Source organism: Clytia hemisphaerica, unplaced genomic scaffold (genome assembly GCF_902728285.1).
Source record: "Clytia hemisphaerica strain Z4C2 unplaced genomic scaffold, Clytia hemisphaerica genome assembly, whole genome shotgun sequence".
NCBI classification, from domain to species: Eukaryota; Metazoa; Cnidaria; class Hydrozoa; order Leptothecata; family Clytiidae; genus Clytia; species Clytia hemisphaerica.
The window spans coordinates 28,277-55,667 of record NW_027104372.1 but is presented as its reverse complement, the minus strand read 5'-3'; the positions used below and the strand labels follow the sequence as shown (position 1 = coordinate 55,667).

The 27,391-nt window shown below is 36.5% G+C and overlaps 1 protein-coding gene and 1 pseudogene across 1 annotated transcript; one reads left to right on the top strand and one right to left on the bottom strand.

Annotated features, from left to right (window-relative positions):
* Positions 1 to 12,265: 12,265 nt before the first annotated feature.
* LOC136818590 (uncharacterized) lies at positions 12,266 to 14,952 on the bottom strand. Its single transcript, XM_067074921.1, has 3 exons — positions 14,372 to 14,952; positions 13,051 to 13,468; positions 12,266 to 12,860 (listed from the first exon to the last, which is right to left on the bottom strand). The coding sequence occupies exons 1-3, from the start codon at positions 14,763 to 14,765 to the stop codon at positions 12,308 to 12,310; spliced, it is 1,365 nt and encodes a 454-aa protein (XP_066931022.1). The 5' UTR covers positions 14,766 to 14,952; the 3' UTR covers positions 12,266 to 12,307.
* Positions 14,953 to 18,833: 3,881 nt separating this feature from the next.
* LOC136818604 (zonadhesin-like) lies at positions 18,834 to 19,353 on the top strand (annotated as a pseudogene).
* The last annotated feature ends 8,038 nt before the right edge of the window (positions 19,354 to 27,391 follow it).

Genomic DNA, 27,391 nt, shown 5'->3' with positions numbered 1-27,391 from the left:
CCCTTCTCGCAGACCCACTGGAACCCCTTCCCACTGGAAAAATTGGCCAAAATATCGTCCCCGGTGGAAAATTATCCTACAATTTTTGTCCCCACTGAAAATAATCAAATAAACCAATCTTCACTGCAAAATATTTGCTATTTTCCACATCTGCACTGAATTTTCTGATTTAAAAACAGAAGAATTTAAAAATAATGTAAAAAATAAAAATATGTAAAAAATATCATTCAAACTCGGATCCTCCAGCGTCACAATTTCTAACTTGTAAGCTTTGTAAGCTCTCTGTAAATTAGCTTGAATCAGCTTCAAAATGTCTTATAAATACTTGCAAAAGTTCCTAAGCATTATGTTATAGATAATATTTTCCTAATCTAATCCCTTCGACTTCTCAAAAAGACACCAAAATTTCGACGAAGCTCGGTTTCCTCAGGGTGACGAAGTTTATGGGTGAATATAAATATTCCTGTGCTAATCAATTTATTGCTCTCCGATTATTGTAGCTTTTATTTCTTAACCAAGTTTTTTGTAATTGTGTATGCTGTTGGTATATAAGCTTTAATCCGCTTCAAAAAAGTGTTAGAGATACCTTGAGAAATAAACGGCTGGACCATTGAATTAGCCTGCGAATGCCGTTTTGGAAAACCCAACATTCTAGCTGTACGTTGAAGATCTCGATTGACAAATTTTCTGCTATCTCTAATGAATGGATTAGGGTGATCAAAATGTGGTATCGATTCGTAGTTGCTCGATTTCAAATTATTGAAAAATTCCTTTTCAGTGATTTTACCCTCCGCAACATCCGTACGTAACGCTAATAAGGCTTTCATAAATAAAGCGTTAGCGGCCATTGTTGTCATGCCAACACCACCTAGGCCATAAACCATAACTGTGTTTTGGAGTGGAGCCAAAAATTGTGGTGAATTGGATGAAGTCACACCACGAGCACAACTTCGTACAGATAAGATATCATATTCCATCCCCTCTTGACCTAACTGGAGAAGTTCCTTTGCATTAGATTCGAACATGTTTAATATGAGCTCAGGATTGGTGTAGCGGTCAAGATTGACGCTTGCTGCACCAGCAACCAGCATTGTAAAATACTTAAAATGCTTACCATCGATGTAAACATCTTTTTCACCAAGTCGAACAATATGAAGTAAAACCCCTGTCAAATGGGTCCTGAAACTTTCTAATTTTGATTCAGGAACAATAGACATATCCACTTTGACCAAGAAGGTACATGTTCCACCAGCCATGGGTAACATAGTTTTCATTAGATTGGATGATTGAAAAAGACTGTTCATTAAAGTTCGATCTTTAAGGGGTGGTAATACTTTCAGTTGACTCATACTTGGACCAAGTGAAAGATAAAGTGATTTCACATTCCTTGTGATAAACTCTTTGGTTTTGGTGTTCTGCAAGACAATGCGTGTTGCTGTTGCATCTTGATGGTCGTCGGTTGGTTTAACCAAGATTTTCCGGAGATGAAAGCCTTCTTCGATTTGACCTAACAATAACAAGGAAATACAGTGGAAACTCTTAAACTCGAACCACCATAATTCGAATGCCCTCTTAACTCGAACAAGTTTTTTTCGTTCTTTCCGTTAATAATGCCTTATAAGGTTTATTCCATAACTCGAACAAATTTGACCATGCGTGTTTGAGTTAAAGAGACTTTACAGTATAAATAAATTAGTTCTAAGCACCTTTTTGATTCGCAGAAAAAAAGGTTGGAATGAACCATTCGGTTAGCTTATATAAGGGTCAAGTAAGGGATATCAAGGGAAATGATTTTGAAAGACTTTTACTTTAATCATTACCTCCATTCTCGACCACCATTTCTTCAAGTGTTTGATCAGCATCAGGTAACATGTATCCATTATCAAAAAACTCAACAAACGCACCTCCATAATCCGAACTAAACCCCATTTCCTCGATTTCATTTTGAGACACATTTCTACGTCGGAAATATTCAGCTCCAACAATCTCATCCATGATTTTGTATATAAGATCAGCTTCGTTGTGACCCCCTTCGAAATACATAAGGCTCTTTGCTTTATCATTTGATTTCAAACAAATATCTTTACCAGGGTTCAATGTTTTTAGGATGTCATATCCGGCCAGTGCATGCGGGATAAGATACTTGCTGATAGAGTAAGAAGCTGTTGGTAGTTTAAAACGACTTTCGATACCGAAAAGAGTTCCTATATCTTTAATCGATGCAAGCTGATTGGATAGCACAAATTTCAAAGCAGTAAAAGGATACCGTGTAACAGCTGGAAAGTCAATTAATAATCGAGTATAATGAGGCGAAGATTTTACATATTTTTGAATGTAGGAATCCATGCCTTGAGCTTGTAGGAAATATCTTCGAAAACTGTGATAGAATGCGTGGACAACTGTTTTGTCCTTATTATAGTAGATTGGTACCGCTTCATTCATATGGATATAGGATGCTGATCCCTTCCAATTTGACGCACCTCTGTAGCCGTCATGTATGTAGAGGACGTTCTTGGCTTCCGGTGATTTGCTTTGAATGGAAGCACCACATAATGCAGCAGGACCTCCAATATAGACATCATATTTTTCTTCGTGTGGTAAAAGCGTTGGTCCTTCATCAATTTCAATTGCCACCGTATTGTTTTCAAGCTGTCTCATAGCTTCAGGTGTAGATCGACCTAAGTCGTTGGCGGTGGCAACCTCAGGGAAAATTTCCTGGTAAAACGATATCACATTGTCCGGTGCTGAGACAATTTCTGTCACGTTTTTTCTTGATTTTATTAACTCTTCGAGTTGTTGAGTAACATGTTTCCCTTGTTGCAAAGGTGTGACTTCTGTGGATTTCAAATGAAGAATTCCATGATGGAGAGGGTCGTCCAGGTCTTTCTGTGATGGTGATTCCATTTTCTGTTAAAAGAAAAAAAATCTTTCCATATGAAGAGTTTCATAAGAAGTTAGGACTCAATTAGGACGCCTTTTTTATAAATGAAATTTTATAAGAATATGAAGCTGAAAATTGGTCAAAACCTAAGAACAAATTAAGAATAATCTCAAGCCTCAGATTTCAGAAATTTTAAACTCATTTTAAGTTTTTAAGTAAAGAAACTCTGAGTGTATTAAGAACATCATAAGATCATCTCCTGAGGGAGGGGGGCACTCTAGGTAAACGACCTACCGAACGTTCGGCCCTTAAGGGCACTTTTCCAAGTTTCCCAAAGTGCACTGTACTCTTAGGTGCCAAATAAACGGTCCCCCCCGCTTGTTAATTTTTCGAAAATTTTCCAACCCCCCCGGACCTTATTAGGACCCCCCCGTTTATTAATTTTAAAGAATATTTTCAGTTGGCTAAAAGAAGTCCCCTTATTTTGCTCCAAAAAGCCTGATTTTAGCCTATATTTACCTTATTTTTGGGTTTTCATAAATACAATTTCCAACCCCCCGGCAATTAGGTCCCCCCCGTTTATTGAAATTTCAAAAATTTTCCAACCCCCCGTTTATTCGAACCCCCCCGTTTATTTGGCACCTAAGAGTAAAGATTAAAATGATTGCAGATGAAAAAAATTGCACTCCAAAGGGTGTAAAATTTGGACCATTTAGCCTGCAAATGGTATAACACTTTAAAGAAAATGCACCGTATTTTGCTAAATTTCTTTGCACCGCAAGTGTCTGAATTCAAAGGCCCAGTTTTGGGCCGCACAGTCTTTTTTTAATCGACTGGAGAGTCTAAGAATATTTTTAACTTGTTTTTAATATTTTTGCTTGTTGTGTTGTTATATACCAAGGAAACTTATTTTGGCGGGAACTAATTTGGCGAATTCGCCGAATTTTGACGAAACTCGCCGAAATGAGTTCCAGCAAAAATTAATCATTTTGCTCACTCGGCAAAATAAGTTCTCGCCAAAATTAAGTTCTTTGGTATTTTGCCTAAATAACTTCTTGATTTCACAAAAAAAGCTTCAAATAAGGTAAAATAGAACAGATTTATGCTGTCATTCACCAAAATTAGTTCCCGCTAAAATTAAAAAATTTATCAATCGCCAAAATAAGTTCTCGCCAAAATTAAAAAAATTTTCAGGATTTTGGCCGCTCGTCAAAATTAGTTCCCGCCGAAATAAGTTCCCTTAAGGTAGTTTGTTCTTATGAAAAACTTATAAACATAAGTTTTACCACTGAACAAAAAAAGCCCCCACTGGTCATTTTGCATGGTTTTGGGTATGGGCTTTCTGGAAAAGAATCAATTTAGGGGTATTCAAAAACTTCAAATTTGAGGTTTTCCACTCCTGGGAAAACAGTGAACCGTAATATTCGGTTAGTAAAAAACGGGCAGTACAGTTGACGCTCTCTAATTTGAGCTTCAAGGGTAATTGGATTTTTATCATAACAAAGATAACAGAGGCAAAATTATCGTCAGCTTCTCAAAACTCCGACTGTAATATTTCTAAATTTGACTCAAAAAGTATGGAATAATTTTAGAGAGTATGGGATTCAAATTATGATATTCCAATTACAAGGACTCAACTTTGGCATACTATTTTTATCAAGTCATAAAAAAAATTATTGGAGTGACAAAAGTGATTCAAAAGTTGAAGTTCTGCATTTCAGCGTTGAAAAATGTTGATAAAATACATTGCAAGCTTATGAAAAAAATTGAGAATAATTCTTTTTCTTATCAACCCTTTTAAGTAATGCAAGGAAGTAAAACTGTGACGGAATAATAACGGATTTTTTATACCAGATTTGAAATACAGACGGCAACGAAGCTTCAAAGACAATAGAAGATAGACGTCCAGACGTTTATATGTTCATGGTTTTATAAAAGTATTATGTTTTGATAAGTAGATTAAGCAATCATAATTTATGAACAAAATTCATAAATTAAACTTGATTTTTCTCAACCTCGTGTGCGTGTATTCAAAGGTTTTCTTTACTTTACTGATGGACACCATGGAAACTTTTCAGAACAAAACATCATAAAAAAATCGTTACAAACGTTACAAAGTTCCGCTACAGTGCATAAATTTGTCAGAAATCGCCAAATTAAATCCCTGCCAAACTTTCAAAAATCGGCCATTTGCCAAATTAAATCCCCGCCAAATTTAACGAAGTTTTTTTAAGATAGAAATTCTATAGAGAATATGTATATATATGAATATGCAGTAAAATACCACGTATTATTTAGTTTACCAGAGACTAAAACCTTCCCATTCGCCAAATTAAATCCACGCCAAAATTAATTCACTTAAGGTACGTAATCTTACGCGTTCGAGCAATGCCAGGGTATTATCTGGCACAGTCAAAGCATCAGAAAGCTTATAATACACAGGGTGGATACTGAGTTTCTCTTTTTTAGAAACCGAGTTTCGAAACTCGAAATCATACTATAACTTATCTATACTTATAACTTATTCAGAGCCTATGGGCTATTTATTTATATGAACAAGTAAAAGTAAATGAAAGTGAGAATACCACATACAATGATAAGCTCTTAAGAATAATCTTTGAACAGAATAAAATTACCCTTGAACAAAATAAGAACACCCTCGAAATAAGGCGAGACCAATTTAATTTGTTGTTCTACGGACCCGACTGACCCTATTTTTGTTAAAATCAAAAAGATGATAATATCGAATTTCCACTACAATATATTTTACACACTAGTTATTTGTAAGAATTTAACTTGAATAAAGCTGAAAATTAATTCAAGAAATTGAAAAATCATAAAAAGCATTCCATACACTAAAATTTTATTATGATCTTCATCGAAGATAAAAAAGAAAGTGAATTTTTGATCCAGATACTTTTTGGAAAGTGTTCTCGGTACCTTACCAACCCTGATAAATGATATATTATTCTTATTTTGCCGACCGACCGACCCATATTTTTCTAACGATCTGCCCGTAGAACAACAAATTAAATTGGTCTCGCCTAAGCTTTAAAAATTATTTTGACCAAGTTTAGATGGACAAGAATTACAGATATACTAGAACCCGAATCCGGAGGGGGGCCGACGACGACCGACGGACGGGGGTGTGCCGCTGAGGTATATGAAAAATGTACTCTACGTGGGACTCGATTATTGGAAAAGTTAGCCCAAATTTGTGAAAGAATTTACCCTGAATTGGACCAAAATTGTTCTCTTTTTTCCTAAATTCCCAAAAAATGTACCCTACGTGTGACTTTTCTATTTTTGCGTTTTTGCAACCCTACCTGGGACTCATAAGGTAATGAAGGTACCTTGGCCAGCGGCAAATTCCCGTACCCCTATTTGCCCAAGTAACAAAACGAAGCCAAAATTACATCAATAAAAGACAGACTAAAAAACTTAGCCAAGAGTTGGTTGGTACACTAAAGCTTTAAACAGTGTTGCAACTTTTCCGTCTGTAGACGGATATCCGTCCAGTTGAGATACAAATATATCATTTCCGTCTTGCCAGTAAGAGTGTTTTTGGTTCAAATGACCATCTAATCCTAAGGTTTCCGTCCATATTCACAAAACCTAGTTGCAACACTGTTTAACAACATGTCTCATCATCCAATAAACCATACTCAATATCAACCAGAATTTAATCAAAATAGAATCAAACCATGCAAACCAACCTTATATGAATCTCTTTTATCTTTTTAGTTTGATAACTTCTTTCTTTCTATAAAGATCTCTTGAATGATGCTGTGAAATATTAAATGGACAATAGTCAGGTAGAATTGCATAACTATCCAGACAAAAATGGTGGTTCAGGCTCAGATAAAATCGTTTATAACGCTTATTTTTGCTGAGTCAGCACTTTTTTCGATTTTAAAATTGTTTTATCTTGCCAACGGTATAATTGTATAAAAAAGTACCATGTCCGCCATTATGGGTTTGGGGGTGTTCCCATCTTTCTGGGGTTGGGGCTTTTTTTGGTGATTCCTGACATCCCGGTTTTGGCGGTTTATGACTACAACTGTTTCTTCAATTTGGGTGAAAGAATTTTTAGACAAACTTTTGGGATTAGATCCGGCCCCGTTTATGGCAAATTTATTTTTGTACCACTTTGAGTCGGAGTATGTGAAAACAGGTGAAGAAAAAAGATTTTTTTAGGCAGAAAGTTTTGTAACACCTACAGATTTATTGATGATCTACTGGCTGTTAATGATGATGGAAAAAATGTTTTTAAAATATTTATCCACCAGAGCTCGAGCTTAAAAAAGAACATATAATGCGGACAGTGTTTCCTTAGGGAGATTTATTCAGACTTCTATATATGACAAACGTGATAGGTTTCCTTTTTCGATTGTGAGAATGCCTTTTAAGTCTAGTAACATTCCTTCTAAAACTTTCTATGCAACTATTGGAGCAGAATTTTTACGCATAGGATGTGCCTGTACATCAACAAAAGCAGAAGAAGAGTCTGCTAGATCGATTTTGGAAAGAATGTTAAATCAAGGTGCCAGGATCAAAGACCTTGACAGACTTCTTTATTGAAACATAAACACAGGGTACATGAAATACTACTAAACATTAATATAGTCCCTCCGTCCGCTAGAAACTTAAGTTATATGGCCAGAGATTATTGAGGACTATGAAGAAAGGAAAAAGTAAAACAAGGTGTGACGTGGAGAGAGCTATGGTTGCAGTAGACTAAAATAACGCACCACTGAACGTTCCAGATTCATGGGTATATTCAACGACAGAAAGGATTATAGTTTGATTTGAAATTAGATTTATAACCGTATTATAAAAGCCGACAAAAATAAGAAGGGTTTAGTGGGAGGAAAACAATACGAAAGTCTTGCAGTTTGTCGAACAGAGATTATCTCGCATGGGAATATATAGAGCAGTGCAGAAAGAAGTGCTGGGTATTTTTAACTGAGTTAGATCGACAACCACAAAAAGGGTCTAAAGTATCACGAAAACCATGCCTAAATTTGTGCTCGTTGAGATGACTAAACCCTACCAGAAGTCGATTTAGAAAGACACCTTGATTGTTAGAAAAAACTTTTATTAATTATTCCATACTTTTTGAGTCAAATTTAGAAATATTACAGTCGGAGTTCATAAAAAACGCGAGATTGTTTGGGTCTCAAAAGTTTTAAAATTGCAATCTTAAAGGTCTTAACAGAAGGTAGATTTCTTATATTACCATCCACTGGAATATGCAGTAAGGAAAAAAACGCTCAGTTCGTATATTAAGAGGTTAAATAGGATTTGTTCTCATGTTAACTGGCTCTGTAAGCCTTGCTGGCAGATAGTTACGTAAGCAAGACGGAGCTTGGTTATTTATGATTTTATAGAAAAATATCATTCTCTGGCAAAGTGCCTGTCAGCAAGGCTTTCAAGGCCAAGTTCAGAGTATGTTCTCTCCTGAGACGTTCCACGAAAGCAAGCTGTGATAGCTAAGCTGGCATTATATTGAATGGATTCAAGCTTCTGCACAAAAAAACGTATTTCCTGGGTGGTCATATATATGATATCACCGTAGTCAAGATGAGGTCTAATGTAAGATTTATAGATGATAAGAAGAGATCTCCTAGGCATATGTTTGCGAAGTCTGTTAATAAGGCTAATACCTTTATTGGTCTTTTTTATCTCCTCATCAAGATGGTGATCAAAAGAAAGTTTTGAATCTAAGATAAGACCTAGATTTTTCTGGTGCTCACTGGCAAAGATGTTCGTGTTATTAAAAGAAATTACTGGAGCATTAGCAGGAGTGTGTCTGCAGGTGAAATAGACTTCCACAGATTGTTTAGAAGGGTCAGGGTTGAAAGACATTTTCCATTGATGAGCCCACTCACTTATCCTGGCAAGATCTCTGTTAAGTACCCCAAGGCTCAAGAGCTGATCCATCACAAGGGGGAATGAGGAAGTGTCGCCAGCAAAGATTTTGGATTTTGACTCAAGGTTTAATGGGAAATCGCTGGTGTAAATTAAGAAGAATAAAGGACCAAGAATCGAGCCCTGAGGTACCCCAGCATTGACCCTCTTCCACTCAGACGTTTTCCCATTCAACACAACTCTTTGATGCCTATCATCAAGAAAGTTACGTATTAAGGAAAGCAGTGGTCCGGTCACCCCATAAGAGTTGAGTTTGAAAAGCAAGCCATCGTGCCATACCCGATCGAATGCCATTGAAATATCTAAAAACACACCCCTGGTATCTAAAGAAGGGTTCACGTCAAGAGAAACTGGTCTGTAATTTTTAGCTATGCTCCTGTCTCCCTTTTTATAGACAGGAACGCCACATTGCCTTTCTTCCACTGTGATGGGAAGATGCCAGAATTGATGGAAAGATTGAATATACTAAGCCAAGGTTTTACTAGAGAATCACCACAGATCCTGATCATACGAGTAGAAACATTATCTCAACCATGGGCCTTATTTACGTTCAAAAAATTAATAATTGATGTGATTTTTTCTTCATCAACTTCAAGGTTATTTAGCCTGGTGTCGTTGAGAAATTGTTCAGGTGGCAGCATGCTGCCAGTTTCCATCAAAGAACATTTGTTTGCAAAAAAAGAATTAAGAATATCGGCCTTCTCAGAAAAATCGCCTACAAGGACGTTTCTTTAATCGCGAATGGGTGGAATTTTAGGGGTTTTCCGTATGACGGGGGGGGGGGTACTTAGGCAAATAGAGAGTACGCTATGTGCCGCCCTTAAGGGTACCTTTTTTGGACTTCCAAAGTCCCGCTGAGGGTCGGAAAAATCAGAAAATCAAATTTCAGTCCCACTAAGGGTCGGGAAAATAGGAAAATTTCAACTTTTTACCCCCTGAAAGATCGAAATTTGGTCAAAATCTGTCAAATTTGTCTTGCTAAGGGTCGTAAAATTCCCAAAATGTTCCTTAGTTTTCTCCTAGTCCCGCTATAAGGGTCCAAAGTTCGAAAGTCGGGCGGTACTCCCCTGTCAGCTCGCAACCCTAGTACCCAACTCCCCCGGTTCCGTATGTTCAGGAGCTGCTTAAGGGTGGACTAGTATTTCTTACTTCCGATGTTTGGATCATTTAAAGAAATGCCAAGACGAGAAAAATAGTTGTCCTTGGCAGCTTTAATGGCCAACATGCACACGACAACTATATCATCGAGTGCCTGGCCATCTAAAGGATTTTGGCATTTTCTCCAACGATGATATATTTTAGCCTTGTCCGGAAGCATTTGCTTTATCTCAGAAGTTATCCACGACGCATCTTTATCCCTGATTGTTATGATTTTGCTTGGGACAAAGTTTGAAAAAATGTTAAGGATTTATTCAGAGAGAAGGTCGACGCGATCTTCTACATTGAGCTCAAGGAAGGTAGTGTATGGATGTATGTATGTATGTAATAGTTTATTTCAAGTTGACGAACAGGTAGCAACAAAGGCTAATAAAAGTCAACGCTACTTTACAATTTGTAAGGTGATTACAAAAAGCCGACACCGTCAATATAGGTCCGGCAGTTTCTACACGGGCATGCTGTAGGCCTCCACTGCTTAATCTTTTCCTTAAAAATACTAAGATCAACTATATTTCTATACTCATCCGGAATTAATTCCCAAACTTTTGGCCCTAAAAATGAAAGTGACTCTGAACCGTGAAAAACAGAGTTTATTTCTCTTGATCTGAAGTAAGGCGTTTTGCGATTTACTTTGATATTTTCATCATGTTTGAAAATTTCTTTAGTTAGACCTGATACGTTATTTTTACATTTGAAAAGTTCTATTGCAAACAACTGAAGATTTTTATGGTGGAATTTGATGGCACCGTCTTTCTCTAAGAGATGCTCAAAAGTAGATGCATGATCAGAATACACTATCCTCAAACATCTTTCATGGAGGTGATTTATTTTTTGATCTAGCCTGCGAACATGAAACATCCAGACAAGCGAACAATAATTGAATTGACTTCGAAAGAAGGCATTCATGAGCCTTTGCTTTTTCTTTTCATTCATGTACGGTGCTACCCTCGCAAGTGCACTGATTTTCTGGCTAGCTTTCTTATAAATCGTGTTAATATGTGGCTCAAAAGTCAGACAGTTGTCAAAAGTTAATCCTAGGATCTTGCCTGAGTTGCGTTCATTCTGTATAGTAATGAAGATTTCTTTGCTGGTTTTGTTAGCTATCAACTCAGACTTGTCTGCATTTCCTTTCATTTGATTTTGGGTTATCCACTCAAAGATGATAGCAGCTCCATTCGAGAGCTCCTCACCAACCTGTTCCCAAGAATCAGCTATCACAAAAGGTGTTGTAACGTCTGCATAATTCATTATATTTCTATTTTCAAGAAAGTAGAACAAATCTCTCATGTAGATGTTAAATAGTAGCGGCCCTAGAATGGATCCTTGGGGAACACCTACTTTAACATTATGCCAGGTACTGTAATGGTCGCCAATTTTCGTTCTTTGCTTTATATCTGATAGAAGCCGGACTGTATGAAAATGTAAACACGAAATCGAAAGTGGTTTGCGAATAAGGGAAAACACTATGCTTTTGATAGTTTGATAGGTAGAAACAGTGTCAAACACAAGTGTAATCACAACCGTAATCAAAAGTAATTTTTTGATAAAAGGATGACGTTAGTTTATGAATGAGATCAACAGCACTAGCAATACTTTATAAAGTATTGTCAAAAAGAGAACACAAAACCATTACATAGAGAAAGAAAGCTATTTTGTGTTCAACAAATGTTTCAAAGCTGGTGCTATCTCAAGATAATGGCGGTGTATTGTAGATTTAAAGGGACATAACAGTACTTGCGAAAATTTGTAAACAAACTGTATGAAGCAGGTACAAAATCAAAACAAATGTCACATGTCAATATAAAAAATCAAACCAAATATGGCTAATTTTGATTGTTCAATTGTTTTACAAGTTTGTTTTGGAGGGGTTTTGGACACGTGATTTTAATTGTTCTCTTTAATGACACGTGGTTTGCGCAATGTTTATACTACTTTTATGGTGGTGGCGGTCTACTATCAAATAAACCTTTTCGACCGTAGCCGCCAATTGCCGCGCGGACTTTTTTAACACCCTAAACTCGATCCAATCCTTTTTTTTCAATTTTTTCTATTGTCTTCAGACGCGAAAAAAAGACTGGGACGGTTTTAGGGTGGTAAAAAATGCCCGCGCGGCAATTAGCGGCTACGTTCGAAAAGGTGTATTGAAAATGATCTAAAAAGATTTTTGAGCGTTTTAAGATCCTTAAGTTTTCCTGTTTGAGTTTTGTCTGTACACAAACCCAGTATCTACGGCTAATTTCAAAATTCATTGCCGTAGAGTGTACTACGAAACGATAAACGTGAGATACACTCTGGTATAGACTAGTTTGAGTTCGAATTAACAAGAGTTGACTAAAATTATTGAAAAGTATTATGAGAAAAATAAATATGATGTCTATAAAGTACAATACATATTGCTAAAAATTGTATAATACCAATGGGTAAAACAAACCATTGTGGAGTTTCAAAAAATAAAAATCCAGTGGCAAGTGCGAGAAGTTTCATGGTTGCTCCAAAAGTGGATCGTACACCATCTATTGTGCAAGATTTGTCTGGAGTAACAGTTGTGAACAAGAGAACTTTTCCTGATGACTGGGCATGAAAGTAAATCCAACATTTGATTAACATACCAATCACTAGATAAGTGATTTGTTCTGGAAACGATGTGATATTGAATAGCCTCGGTAACATTAACACAATAAAAGCCACTAATGTAAATATGGATGATGATACATAGAAATAATACATTCTTTGTACACCTTGGAAAATTTCATATTTAATGAGGACGATGATAAAAGCATATACAGCAAACCCAGAACATAGATGCATCCATGATAAAAAAGTAATTCCCCAGTGGAATAGAGACATTGCATACATAGAAATCATTGAAAGTAAGCTACTTGTAGCGTACCTAAAAAGAAAAAGTAAAAAGTTGTTCACGTTAGGAACTTCAATTCATGATTACACCCCCTTCTCATGGACCCAGTAAGGTTTTTCAGCCAGTAGGAAGGGGGGGGGGTAATGAATTGAAACTTGATGGGGATTGATATTTCAAAGTGATAGCTTTAAAGCGAATGACTTTAAATTCAAATTTTGCTGACCTGATTACGCCATAAGTAATAACAAGTGATACAATATCTACTTGTACCAATTCCATGATGCTGAATTTGCTGTCAACGGCATCTTCGGTTTTTGACGGAGAAAGCTCTTTGACATCCTCTTGTTTCTCTGGTGTTTCCATTTCATTTGTGTTCTCGTATTCCTTCTTCAAGTGATCTAATTCTTTTGATAGATCAGCAACAAAAAAGTACGATAAAATGAAAATAATAAAACCAATTAAAGATAACAGAACATTTAATGCATTATATTTGTCAATTTTCCATCCTCCAAGTTTGATGTTAACCCATGAGAAAAATACCGGCATTCCTGGGCCAACGTTTATGCCAACTGAAAACCAAATTTCGTACCATCCAAACACGTCAATCAATTCTTTGTCTTTATAGCATCTTCTGAATTCACCTTTAAATAGAAGAAAGATAGTTATTCATAAATATCACTGATTGACTTAGTCAATCGTCAATAAAAGTGACTATTTTATGTCAATCAGATATACTTTAATTTGAATAGTTTTTTTTCACACATTTATAGTGTCAGCCTTTTTAAGTCTTCACTCCAGATAATTTTAAGATAGAGGTAAATTTTATATTGGCAACAGTCGGGGCAACAGTGTACGAAAAAGAAAAATTTGAAAGAATCCAACTCATTAGACCAAGTTTCTCCTTATCTAACACATCCCTCCCCCCTTTTCCTTTGAAAATAGACAAATTCTATTCCAGGCTTATACACGTTTGTTTCTCTTAAATAAATACACGTACCTTCGTGCATACTTGAGATACTCTGAGACTAAAATTAATTTAAATTGGTTTATGGCCAAGTTTCATGCTCTTATGTTCCTACGGATTTTTTTTTGTCATTTCCGTCAAAATTAATGGCCTCAGAGCTCTGGGAATAACAGCCATGTTGATAAATTTTAGAACTGCTTCATATTTCACAAAATGAATAATTTGTCTGAAACCTTTGTGTTTTAATATTATTGTTATCAAATCGACAGGGAATGACGTCAAACCGCAACTTTGACGTTAATTTTCTCGAGATAGGTAGAGAAAACTATATCCACAAAAGTCCTATTAGACCAGCGTCCGAGATTCAGAAGAGGCCTTAAAAATGGTTTTCGTAGGGTACTTAGATCAGGGCAAATTTTTTAGATTATGCTCCTAATAGAGTGTAGAATTATGACAAAAAAAAATTTGCCCTTCTTTGAAATGGATCCGGTTTAGATGCGTCACCTAAAAGCTGTCATGGGCCCTAAGGATTTCCCCTCTTACTTTACAAAAATGTGTTTGAAATACGCAAATAACACACCTCCTAGTGATGTTTGTAATGCTTCATTCAATCCACATAACAATCGACCAATAAGCAATAACCATATGTTAAAATTAAGAGAATACATTAAATTCCCTACACAGATTGCAAATAAATTAACCAGAAAAGCATATCGTAAATTTCTCGTGACGTCCGTATACCGTCCGAGAAGTAATCCACCAAAAAACTGTCCGACTGCATTAAACGTTTCCGAAATACTGAAGTAAGTTCGGGCAGTTTGATCATCCATTCCAAACGATTCAGCAAGGTAATACATAAGTGATACTAAAACAGCATTTGATTCCAAACCATAAAGTAACATTAAGAAATAGCCGACATATTTTGTTCGTTCGCGTCTTATGATCCATTCTTTATAAGCTTTGCTTTCTTCCATTTTCTTTCCTTCAATAAACACTGTTTTTTAGTCTGGATATCAAAGATGTAAATTATTTTCTTATTTTGATGTTTCTGCTTTTTACTGCAGAAAACTTTAAGGTCTTGAAACAACTTTCATCAAAATAAAACATAAGCAAGTTGCAGTTTAATTGCTAAACCAATTCGCCTCAGAGAAATCTCAACAAAACAATAGACCTTATGGAGTTTTAATTTTTCTAAAAAAGCGATGCATTGTGGGATTGTTTCGAGTGTATTACAATAGAAATCTCTTAGGAATTCCTTGAGGCAATTCTATTGTAATACACTCGAAACAATCCAACAATTCATCGCTTTTTTAGAAAAATCTAAAACTCCGATAAGGTCTATTCTTGTTATCGTCACGTAGTAACTGCAATGAAAAGTTTCAAAAGTTATTTTTTTATTACTTTAATGATTTTGCTTTTTACTGCAGAAAAATTTTAAGGTCTGGGACCACTTTGAAACAAATGTCATCAAACTGAAACATAAACAAAAGTGGCTAAATCACCTCATAAGAATCTCAACAAAACAATTTTTGTCACCGTCACGTAATGAAAATACAATGAAAAGTTGAAGAAAAATTGTTCCAACTGTTCATGTCTAGGCAATTATTAAATTGAGCTAACAGGATTAACGAAACGTACAGGGTGTCCCTAATTAAAGTCGAAACACAACTATGAGTAGAAAGTTTTATGTGCGTGTTCACAAAATTGTATTTTAAGCTCTCCCTCTTTTTTCTTTGTCATTACGATTAATTTATACGTTGTAACTACCTTTTGTAATAAGCCTGTGTGATGGAGAACGTTCTTATATTTTAGCGATAACACACACAAACTTTTCTACTCAATCGCATGTTCAAACTCGATACTTTAATTAGGGACACCCTGTATAATAATTTTGGGCCATTCAGCGTTTTATTGCGTGTTTCGTTTAATCCTGTTAGCTCAAGCTGTTTATTTCTTTATCCTCTTATCCTCCCTCTCTTGCTTGTTTTTGTTATAAAGTATCTTTTTATTTTGATGTTTCTGCTATTTACAGGTTGGTCAACCTAGGTGTTTTTGGACTGACGGATTAAGCTAAAAGGATTAACAAAACGTATAATAAGACGCTGAATAAAACGCCCAAAACACAGCAGAAAACCGAAATATCCTTTGTATTTCCTGATCCGCTTATCCTCGCTCTTTTGTTCTCTCATACACGCCCGTGCGTGCAAAATACAAAAGATTTAACGATTTCTATCCGGGGGACGCTGGGTTTTTCGGACTGACGGTATGTGCTGGCCAAAAACTGCACCCTTAAGAGAAGTTTTTTTTGCGTTGGTGCAATTCAACATGCTCCATCCCACTACATACCCGTCGGTCATTTTGCCCAGCTGTCCCCCCCCCCGTGTTTTTATCCTGTGCTTCTGAGAAATACAATATTCCAAAAATTATATGAATTTTCATTGTTTTATGAAAAAGTTTTATTAATCCAGTTAGCTTAAGCCGTCACTGGTGGAAAAACGCCCTCAAAGATGCTTGGAAACACATGGTCGATAAACTGTTACCTTCGGACAGTATTTGAATCGATGAAGTACGCATGTGCTGCCTTCCGAACCCAGCCGGTCAACCAGAAACATCAAAAATAAAAGGTTACAGCCTGGATATCCAGGCTAGCAGTCGCCTATATGCGATCAAAAAATTGGTGTAAAACTAGCTTTACTCAGTTATGCAGATACATCATGTCTTAGTACTTTCCAGACTTATTTTTAAGCTCGTTTTGACTGAAGCAGTCCAGCTGGCACACGACGTGTTTCAACATTAATCTAACGTTATATCGTTGATGTAAACATTAAATGGACGTCGAACAACGTTGCTTGCTAGCTGGGAGAGATCTAGGCTGCAGCTGCACGCATCCCCTCTAATGTTTTAATATTGGGGGATGCGTATCGTAAATGTAATTTCCGTCCGAGAGTTACCTACTCACATAATTTATGTTTTGTTTTTACCTCTACAATCAGTGCCATGACATATTGGCAATTATGATAATTTTACCATTTTTCGAAAGTTGAAGTTCGAGCGAGAATGTCAATTTCGGGCCTTCAACTTGGTTTCATCGAATTTTTCGAGCTGAGAGGGATTTATTGGTTTCTAGGCTATATTTCAAGCTATATTTCAGGCCCTACCGGACCATTTTTGAACCTTTGAATCCTCTGATCCCAAGGTCCTCAGGTCTCAACCTAATTTAGAGCGCTTCCAAATTGCTTGTAGTTATAAAATTTCGTGGGGAATTTCCCTTTGTGCCAAGTATTTTGGCACTGATTTTCGGAATATAATAAAACATATATTCAATAGGTTTTTGTTGGTTATCTATCCCGGGGGGGGGGGGGGGGCACTCCAGATAAGTGACCTACCGGACGTGCGGCCCTTAAGGGTAGGTTTTTTGGACTTTGGAAAGTGCACTGTAAGGGTTGATTTGTGAGCAAGTGAGAAAAAGTGCACTGTAAGGGTGTAAAATTTGAGAAAATACCAAATCTTGAGGTAAAATTTAATAAATTTCAAAAAATTGGACTATAAGGATCGATTTTCAGCCAAATTTTACCTGCACTGTAAGGGTCCGATTGTAGAGACCTGATTTTTGGCCGAACGTACGGTCGTTTTAAAAATCGAGTGCCCCCGCCTGGGTTATCTATATATTAATACGCTAAAACGTGTGTGTTTACAACTACAACGTTTTGTAAAAAGTTTTCGAAAACCTAACAAAGCTCTACAAAGCCTCCTCTTCATGGCGTTGAAGCATCGTCTTTTTGCACCTATTTGCAATATTATTTTTTTTCATTTCTGAAGAATTCTTATTCAGATGCTCTTCAAAACTTTCTGTTTACAATAGAGGCTGGGAGCCCTATCACTTTTCAAAATCTAGAAAGATCGAAAATTGGTCCAATTTGTCCCGCTAAAGGGGTCGTAGGATTCCCAAAATTTGCCTTTGTTTTCTCCTTCTTAGTCCCGGTAAGGGTCCGAGGGTCGAAACTCGGGCGGCACCACCCCCCGTCAGCTCGCAACCCTAGTATCCCCCTCCCCTCGGGGTACTACCCTTGCCAACTGACGGGGATGTGCCGCTGAAATTCGAAAAAATAGACCCTGCGGGACTGAAATTCCAAAATTTTCTCAAAACTTCCATATTTCTCCCTACGTGGGCGCTAGGAAGGAGATTTTACTGAATGGAGTTCATTGACTTTACCTATCTATCCAAAAGGTAGAGGAGGGTGCCTCTCATAAAAGTCTGTTCAAGATAAATCTGCAGTTATTTTTCTTCCCTCTTTAACTTTACAAGGAACTTTTCGATTGTAATAAAATTTGATAATGTTCCCTATGCAAGTATATATTTTTCTGATCGCCGATCTCTCATCTTCCCAAAATGGTGTAAAAATCTAAATTCATACCATGCTTGTATCAAAAATTATTTTTTCATCTTCGTTTTTTTTGGCTTTTGCTTAATTTTCTAAAACTTATGCAGAATATTGTGCTTTTGAATATCTTTCCATCCAACGTTACCAAATTTATTACGATTGAAGACTTCCTTGAAGAATTATAGAAAATACAAAAAAAAATACTACAAAAAAATACTGCACATTGAACAGACTTTAAATACACTACCGAAAAAACATTCAAAGGCTGGTGTACGTAACAAGACAGACGGGGAAGAAATGCGATCATGGGCTGAAACTTTACACCAAAGGTGTTCGCCAGCGTTTGGTCCGACAGGAAATCACAATGAAAAAAACTGGTACTTTGCCTCACTATTTGTACAGTGTGGATATTTCGAAACAGGCTGCTCAAACAGAAAAATACCGCCATGTCGAACCGGTGGAAGCTACAGTTTCTAACGAACCAACAACTAATGCTCTCCAATCAACAGCTGACGCAAAACAAACAACTGACGCTCTCCAACCAACAGCCGACGCTCTCCAACCAACAGCCGACGCTCTCCAACCATCAAATGACGCTCTCCAACCATCAAATGACGCTCTCCAACCAACAGCCGATGCTCTCCAACCATCAAATGACGCTCTCCAACCAACAACTGACGCTCTCCAACCAACAGCCGACGCTCTCCAACCAACAGCCGAACTCTCCAACCATCAAATGACGCTCTCCAACCAACAACTGACGCTCTCCAACCAACAGCCGACGCTCTCCAACCATCAAATGACGCTCTCCAACCAACAGCCGATGCTCTCCAACCATCAAATGACGCTCTCCAACCAACAACTGACGCTCTCCAACCAACAGCCGACGCTTTCCAACCAACAGCCGAACTCTCCAACCATCAAATGACGCTCTCCAACCAACAACTGACGCTCTCCAACCATCAAATGACGCTCTCCAACCAACAGCCGACGCTCTCCAACCAACAGCCGACGCTCTCCAACCATCAAATGACGCTCTCCAACCAACAACTGACGCTCTCCAACCAACAGCCGACGCTCTCCAACCAACAGCCGACGCTCTCCAACCATCAAATGACGCTCTCCAACCAACAGCCGATGCTCTCCAACCATCAAATGACGCTCTCCAACCAACAACTGACGCTCTCCAACCATCAAATGACGCTCTCCAACCAACAGCCGATACTCTCCAACCATCAAATGACGCTCTCCAACCAACAACTGACGCTCTCCAACCAACAGCCGACGCTCTCCAACCATCAAATATTGGCAAATATTGCTAGCTATCCCACTACCCAAATTAACGTGACAGTAGATTTTATGTATTGTATATTAATACCATAGCTTAAGTATGAATTTATATTATTAAGGATAGCTTTAGATACTATAAGTACCAGATTTGCTTTGTACACTTTCTAATTTGTTACTGCACTAAAAATTTGATAACCAAAAATTCATTCTTCTCGAAAAAAATCATAAATCGAATCTAATATCGGTATCTATCGGGATTAGGCTTCTTTCATCGACGGTATTACGGTATTTGACCCAAAATTTTGTCGGTATGACGGTATTTAAGAGCACCTTTTGAAAATTGGTAAATTTCGACTGAAATTTCGGGACCCCGTTTCGGACCCTGTCAGATTTGTCAGAATGATATCTGTATAGAGCCCTTTAGAGCCTTAAAATTTAAAAAGGGATCTTTATGACCTTATTTAAAGCGCATGCGTGGAATGTGTGAAGCATCAAGAGCTGTTTGGAGGTTAGATCAAAATGTTATCCTTTCATGGATTTCTCCTGGCTTCTTCACAATTGCGAAAGACACATCTAGGCTTATTTCGTACTTTTTCAGTCTCTAGTTTGTAGTTTTTCTGACTTTTTGAAAGCCTGACCAGCGGCGCATCCCCGTAACCTACAATCCTGGCCGTAATATTTGAGACAGAAGGGAAATTCCCACGAAATCTTATACCCACAAGTATTTTGGAAGCGCTCTAAATTAGGTTAGACGAATAGAGTTTTAACTCTGAGTTTTAACATTAGACTTAAGACTTAGGACCTTAGAATCTGAGGATTCAAAAGTCCCAGAATGGTCCAACAGGGCTCAGAATATAGCCTGGAAGTCAATTAACCCCACCCAAATCGAATTACTCGAATAAATTTATCAATTAGCCCAAAAACGACTTTCTCGCCCGAATTCCAAATTTTGAAAAACGAGGAAATAAGCTAAATTCTCAATATATTTTGGCCAGGATTGTATTTTAGTTGCAATCTGTCATTTGTGTAAAAACCAGCTTTGGTAGGATTTGTTGGCTTCAAATCCTACCAAGGAGATTAACTTCTAGCCCTTCGGGCTTATACTTCATTGCCCTAGGGCCGAGGCCCGGAATTCCCGAGTTATTTTTTCCGAGTTAAAAAAACCGAGTTAAAAAAAACCCGAGTTATCCCGAGTTATGACGTCATTTTTGGAATTTAGTGACGTCATTCTTCATTTCATAACTCGGTTTATTTTGCTTCCTTTAACTTTCCGAGTTATTTTCCATTTTTTAACTCGGGAATTTTTGCTTCCTTTAACTTTCCGAGTTATTTTCCATTTTTTAACTCGGGAATTTTTGCTTCCTCTAACATTCCGAGTTATTTTCCATTTTTTAACTCGGGAATTTTTGCTTCCTTTAACTTTCCGAGTTATTTTTCATTTTTTAACTCGGGAATTTTTTCTTCCTTTAGCTTTCCGAGTTATTTTTGAATTTTTAACTCGGGAATTTTTGCTTCCTGTAGCTTTCCGAGTTATTTTCCATTTTTTTTGGCTTGTTAAAACTGCCAAAAGTTCCAATAAGGGTCACAAAATCCCGAAATAATCAGTTTTTTCATCAATTTTTGCGGCACATACCCGTCAGCTCGCAACCCTAGTATCCCCGGGGCTTCTTTAAAGCCGAACGGGTCTTACACGATCCCTCCATTGTTTTTCAATAACACAGGGATGTGCCAAGCCAAGGGCGACTTTTCTGCTTCTAAAAATTTTCTCACGAAAATTTGGTGTTCATTCATTCGCTTACGTTACGTTTATTCTTTGTACGTGTGACAACGAGTGACAAAAAACTCGACTAGCAGTTTCCTCGTTGCTTAAGTAAAATTTTCCAGTATCTTTCACTTCACATTGCGCAGAATGGGTTTGATGTTCGAATTATTTTTATAAAAAGACGGGGGTAAACATTCGAATAACAATATACCTTCAGGTCAACATTTAAAGACTTTCCACTTTGAAAAAGTAGCGTATTTGACCCCCGGAATGTTTTTTACCCGCAAGTCTAATTAGAGCCTTATGACACAAAAAGATTCGATTCATAATTCGAATGTTTTGCAAAGGTCACACATGCGTGCGGGAAACTTTCCAATGTTTTTCGGTAAGTTGATTTGGTGAGTGTGTGCACTCTGGACAGTTTTATTTATTTATTTTTTAATATCTCTCATAAAAATCTACGAATAGTCTGTGAAATGATTGATTCAAGAATCGTTGGTGATTCATTCAATTTTTTTACCGCGAAGGGGGAAGGACTCAGTGAATTTTTCTGAGAATCTTGTTATGTCACTTACAGTATTCTTTAATGAAATAGGGAGGAAATATGAATTTTGAAATAGCTTTATCTCATCACTTACCTGCTGTATTTTTTGAGATTTTATTTATGCTGTAATATTTTTGAAGGGCTTACACTTTGTTTATCTAGCAGGTTTTAACTTAAGTTCTTGCTTTTCAATTATTCACTTGTTTGTTGATTATTCATTTTATTAAGCAAGTTAAGGTTTTTCTAGTTGGTAATGGATGGTTATGTCTTTGATTTAGGTTGGTATGGGATCAAAAGATTAAAACTGGTGTTTTTTTTATGAAGAAAAATAACTCGGAAAGCTAAAGGAAACAAAAATTCCCGAGTTAAAAATTCAAAAATAACTCGGAAAGCTAAAGGAAGCAAAAATTCTCGAGTTAAAAAATGAAAAATAACTCGGAAAGTTAAAGGAAGCAAAAATTCCCGAGTTAAAAAATGGAAAATAACTCGGAAAGTTAAAGGAAGCAAAAATTCCCGAGTTAAAAAATGGAAAATAACTCGGAATGTTAAAGGAAGCAAAAATTCCCGAGTTAAAAAATGGAAAATAACTCGGAAAGTTAAAGGAAGCAAAATAAACCGAGTTATGAAATGAAAAATGACGTCACTAAATTCCAAAAATGACGTCATAACTCAGGATAACTCGGGTTTTTTTTAACTCGGTTTTTTTAACTCGGAAAAAATAACTCGGGAATTCCGGGCCTCCCTAGGGCCTACTAGGTTGCCTACAGGGTTCTGTTATCTATTCCCGCATGCCAGATCCGAAAAATAGATACATGTCTTTCGCTTTTACGAAGAAGCTTTCACCGACTGTACTGTACGTACTTTAAAATGAAAAGATGGCTGTATAATGTCTGACATTTTAAATGTAACGAATATCAATAAGTTTGTGAAGGTAAGGAGATCAATATGCAGTTTCTTTCTAAAGAAAATCTTGTTGAATTGGTCTGGCTGCATCTTTGTTTTGAAAATGGCCTTCATATATATACTTACCTACTTTCATTTTGGTTTATAAGCATACAGTAATGGGAAAATCAGGTTGAGGCTCAATATGCTTAGCAAAGATCTCATTTTCAGCCTTAATTTATGCTTATAGACACTATCAAATGTACAAGAAATAGCTGTTTTTGAACCATTTTTAGTCATGGTTACATTTTGATCTGTAACTTATGAAAAGATATGTCTCTTGACTTCCAATGGGCCATTCCAGAATTTGTCTGTAACAGGCCAGACCACGACCCACGCGGCCGAGTGGCGGAAGACTACGCCCGCCCCAACAAACCGCTTCTTCTGGCGCTAAAAGGATACAGGAAAAGTGTGTAATCCGTTATCGGAAGTAATTTCCCGATTTACATTCCGAATTTGGCTTTGAAAAGAAGCTAATATACGGTGGCGGAGCAGCACAAACTTGTCGAACAAAATTGGTTTATCGAACTGATCGAACCGAAACCCATTGATTGAACTTACGAACACTCACAATCTTTTAAAAAATCTTACAGTTCGATTAATTTATTTAATCGAACTTTAATCGTTCGATGGAGTTCGATTAGTTCGATTGTTCGATTGGTTCGACAAGTTCGATTGATCGGGTCTGGAACAGGGAGCGTACATACTTTTTGAATCAGTTTGAATGGTCCCATACAAAGCGTGTTGATTTTTTTCATAAAGTGTGTTTAGTTATATTATAAAGTGTAGCCTTATTACAAAGTGCGTTAGTACAGCCCCCTCTATCTGATTCGCACGTCATGGGCCATGCCTGTAATAAATTCCATGTGTACTCTAACTAAAAAATTTAAGGGTCACTTTAGAAAAGAAAAAGAAGATTTAAGGGGATTAGGAAATAAGGGCACAGTACAAATTAAATTCCAAATTGAGGGGGGAGAAATGGATAAGGGGTATAATTTGCTGTTTAAGGGGGGACTGGAAAACATGAATGAAACCATGGTGTTTGTAAAATTGTGCTACCATAGTGCTACCATACAAACGTTTTTAGGGACTTCAGACTGTATGGGGTGGAGGGATTTCCTCCAAGATTTTAGTCCCCTTGCAACTGAAATTTACCCCTTTTATCCATCCCCCGTATTATGTACCAAGATTTTTTGAGGCTGCACTTTTAAAAAAGGTTAATTAATTTTAAGGTTAATTTTTCACTCCAATGATACCGTAGGATCGTCTAATCTCGACATACGTCTTGCAATCTCGACACCGGTTCTGTAAAATAATCAAAACAAACCTTGAATGAAATTCTTGGTATCATTCTTATCGAACAAGTTCATCCATCAAACTAGAAGTTCAGTAAACATTGCAATCCTTTCAATTAAAAAAACAGCCAAATTATAAGCAGTTTTACACTACACACGAAACGCATGCAAACTTCCTCGTAACTTTCTTGTGTGCATCATTAAAATTTTACAACTTTATTACGCTTCAAGTCACGTGATAAAAATAATTTGCGCGCTTAGTCGACCTGGTTTCCATTTCCTTATTATTTATTGCAAGCACACGCTCTAGGCGCTACTGTAGGAGGCCGCGTTAAACTTCTAGGCGCTGCAACTAGCACACCCGGTCCCTTTTCAAATTCATAAGGAAACCGGGTTCTTTTAATTATTTTCGGTTCACGGTAAAAAGGTCTAATAAAAAATTCCTCGCGTGCAAAATGTTGTTGTGATTTGGGCATCTTCGTTGAAAGCATGCTAATTAGTTTTTTAGTGATTACTACATCGTTAAAGTGTTCTTTTCAAATATAAGTAATAAGAGTTCCCATTTCTCATATTATGTTAACAATCTGTGACGTGGATAGAGAGAGAGAACAATTTAGTGATTGATTGATAACTTTGGTATGTATTTGTTTATGTTTGATTTTTTATTTCGAAGACCAGCCTACAGCTATGTCGAGATTGCAAGACGTATGTCCATATTAATAGGGTTAGATCGTCAACTACCATTTTTAGCATGATGTCAAAAAATTCAAAGTGTAGTATTTTTTTGTGAAAATTTAATCTATTGTAAGACATTTTGCGCAATTTTCAACCTCCTAGGTAAAAAATCCAGCATTCCCCAGGGGGGTCTTTGATTCGCACTAACAAGCGAAAAATGAGTAAAAATGGCATTTTTTGCCCATTTTAAGACTATGAAAGCCCAGTAAAGGGTTAAAATGGTTTCTTAATGGTGTCTTGTACTAATATTCAACATAAAAAGACAAAATAACCCCAGCAAAATCGCTCAATATATCAATTTCAAGCTAAAAAGGCTGATTTTCTCCGATTCTGGGTAGCAAAATGCATGAAATCAGCATCTTTGAGGACCCACAACTTTTAAACTTTTTAAGATACACACTTGAAATTTTCAGTAATGAAACTCTTCAGAGAAAGCTCCAGGAAAAATCTAACTTGAGTTCCATAATGGCAGACTTTGGCAAATTTCTGACCCAAACCATTTTGGTTTTCCCAGAGTATTTACAGAATACTTTCAACACCAAAAGATTTCAGGACCCTATTTGAAACCACTTTTGAGATTTTAGCCTGAAAAAATTAGAGTTTAGCTCTAAATATTGCGTTTTAGTGGGAAATGCAATTTCATAATGGCGGACTTTGGCAAATTTTTAAACCAAACCATTTTGGTTCTCCCAAAGTATATCCAGAATACTTTCAACTCCAAAAATGTTCAGGACTATTTGAAACCATTTTGAGATTTTAGCATGAGAAAATCAGACTTTAACTCTAAATATCATGTTTTAGTTGGAAATGCAATGCCATAATGGCAGACTAGGGCAAATTTCTGACCCAAACCATTTAGATTCTCCCAGAGTATTTTCAGAATACTTTCAACACCAAAAATTTTCAGGACACCATTTGAAATCAGTTTTGAGATTTTAGCCTGAGAAAATTAGACTTTAAACTCTAAATATTGCGTTTTAATTGGAAATGCAATACTATGATGGCAGACTTGGGCAAATTTCTGACCCAAACCATTTTGGTTCTTCAAGAGTATTTCCAGAATACTTTCAACACCAAAAAATTTCAGGACATCATTTGAAATCATTTTTGAGATTTTAGCCCAAGAAAACCAAGTTTTAGCTTGAAATATTGGCATTTAGCATGAAAACTCAATTTCTAGGGCGCCATTATGGATTTATAGGAAATTTTTGAAAACTCAAGATTGATTTTTCCTGGAGCTTTCTCTGAAGTGTTTCATTACTGAAAATTTCAAGTGTGTACCTTAAATAGTTTAAAAGTTGTGGGTCCTCTAAAATGCTGCTTTCATGCATTTTGCTACCCAGAATCGGAGAAAATCAGCCTTTTTAGCCCGAAATTGAAACATTGAGCAATTTCGCTGGGGTTATTTTGTCTTTTTGTGTTGAATATTAGTACAAGACACCATTTAGAAACTATTTTGACCCTTTCCTGGCCTTTGATAGTCTTAAAATGGGCAAAAAATGCCATTTTTACTCATTTTTCGCTATAGTGCGAATCAAAAACCCCCCTGGGGAATGCTGGATTTTTTACCTAGGAGGTTAAAAATTGCGCAAAATGTCTTACAATAGATTAAATTTTCACAAAAAAATATTACACTTTGAATTTTTGGACTTTGTCATTTGACGATCTACCCTAATATTAAACGACTCTACGGTAAGTGATGCCCTTTTGAATTTTAAATGTTTGAAGAAATGCAGAAAATCTAGAGAACATTCTTTCTCACTAACATCTAAAAAGTTTTTTGGATTTCCCAATTAGTAAATATTTCTGACATATAAAACATAAATCTGACTAGAAAGATAAAAAGATTTTAAAAAAAGAAAAAAGTGATTTTATTAAAGAAATGATTCGATTTAAGAAAATATTTACCTTTAAAAAACATTCGATTTAGAAATCTTTGAATTGAAAGAAAACAACAGTCAAATTCTTTCAATGCATTTGGCTGAAATACAGATTCTTGACAAGAATTTAGCCTGAAAAAAACTACTTTTTTATTAAGGGGTTATGCTGTTAATAGTATTACTTATTCAATGTGAGCTCAATTTAGCATCCCAAAATCTTAATTGTAATTATGACTCATCTCCAGATCTTTTTAAAAAGTAGCATGAATGACATTAAAAACAAAGTACAAGTAGATAAATCCAAAAAGAAAAAACAGAGCCTGAGTATAGAAAATATTGTATCAAATTTAAAACAAACCATACATCAAGCTTACATTCCTAGCAGCAATAATGAAAATGGTTTAATTGGAGAAAGTTCAGATATCAAGGAAGAAAACTGTAAAGTGTGTGGTAAATCATTTTTGAAAGGAGATACAACAAGAGAAGATGACAGGAGCTACGAGAGTTTTTGCTGTAATGAATGTACTGATTTAACTGAAGAAATAACCGTAATTCAACAAGAAGCTCCTAGAATACATTCATTTGCTCCAGAAATACCTTTTATCCCTTCAGAAATCCCTCTAATAACTCCAGAGGTTCCTCTTGTTTGCAATAACCAATTGGATTCTGGTATTAATGAGAGTGTTAAAACGTTGAGCATTGAAATTTGTCGGAAATGTGGAGAACCGTTTACATTGAAACAAAGTTTTGAAAGTCGTATTGGTGTTGGA

Coding starts and splice junctions, on each gene's coding strand:
- LOC136818590 (XM_067074921.1), bottom strand. CDS start 14,765: ATGGAAGAAAGCAAAGCTTATAAAGAATGGATCATAAGACGCGAACGA. Junction 13,469..14,371: donor ATTACAAACATCACTAGGAG/GTGTGTTATTTG, acceptor TTCTATTTAAAG/GTGAATTCAGAAGATGCTAT. Junction 12,861..13,050: donor ATTACTTATGGCGTAATCAG/GTCAGCAAAATT, acceptor TTTTCTTTTTAG/GTACGCTACAAGTAGCTTAC.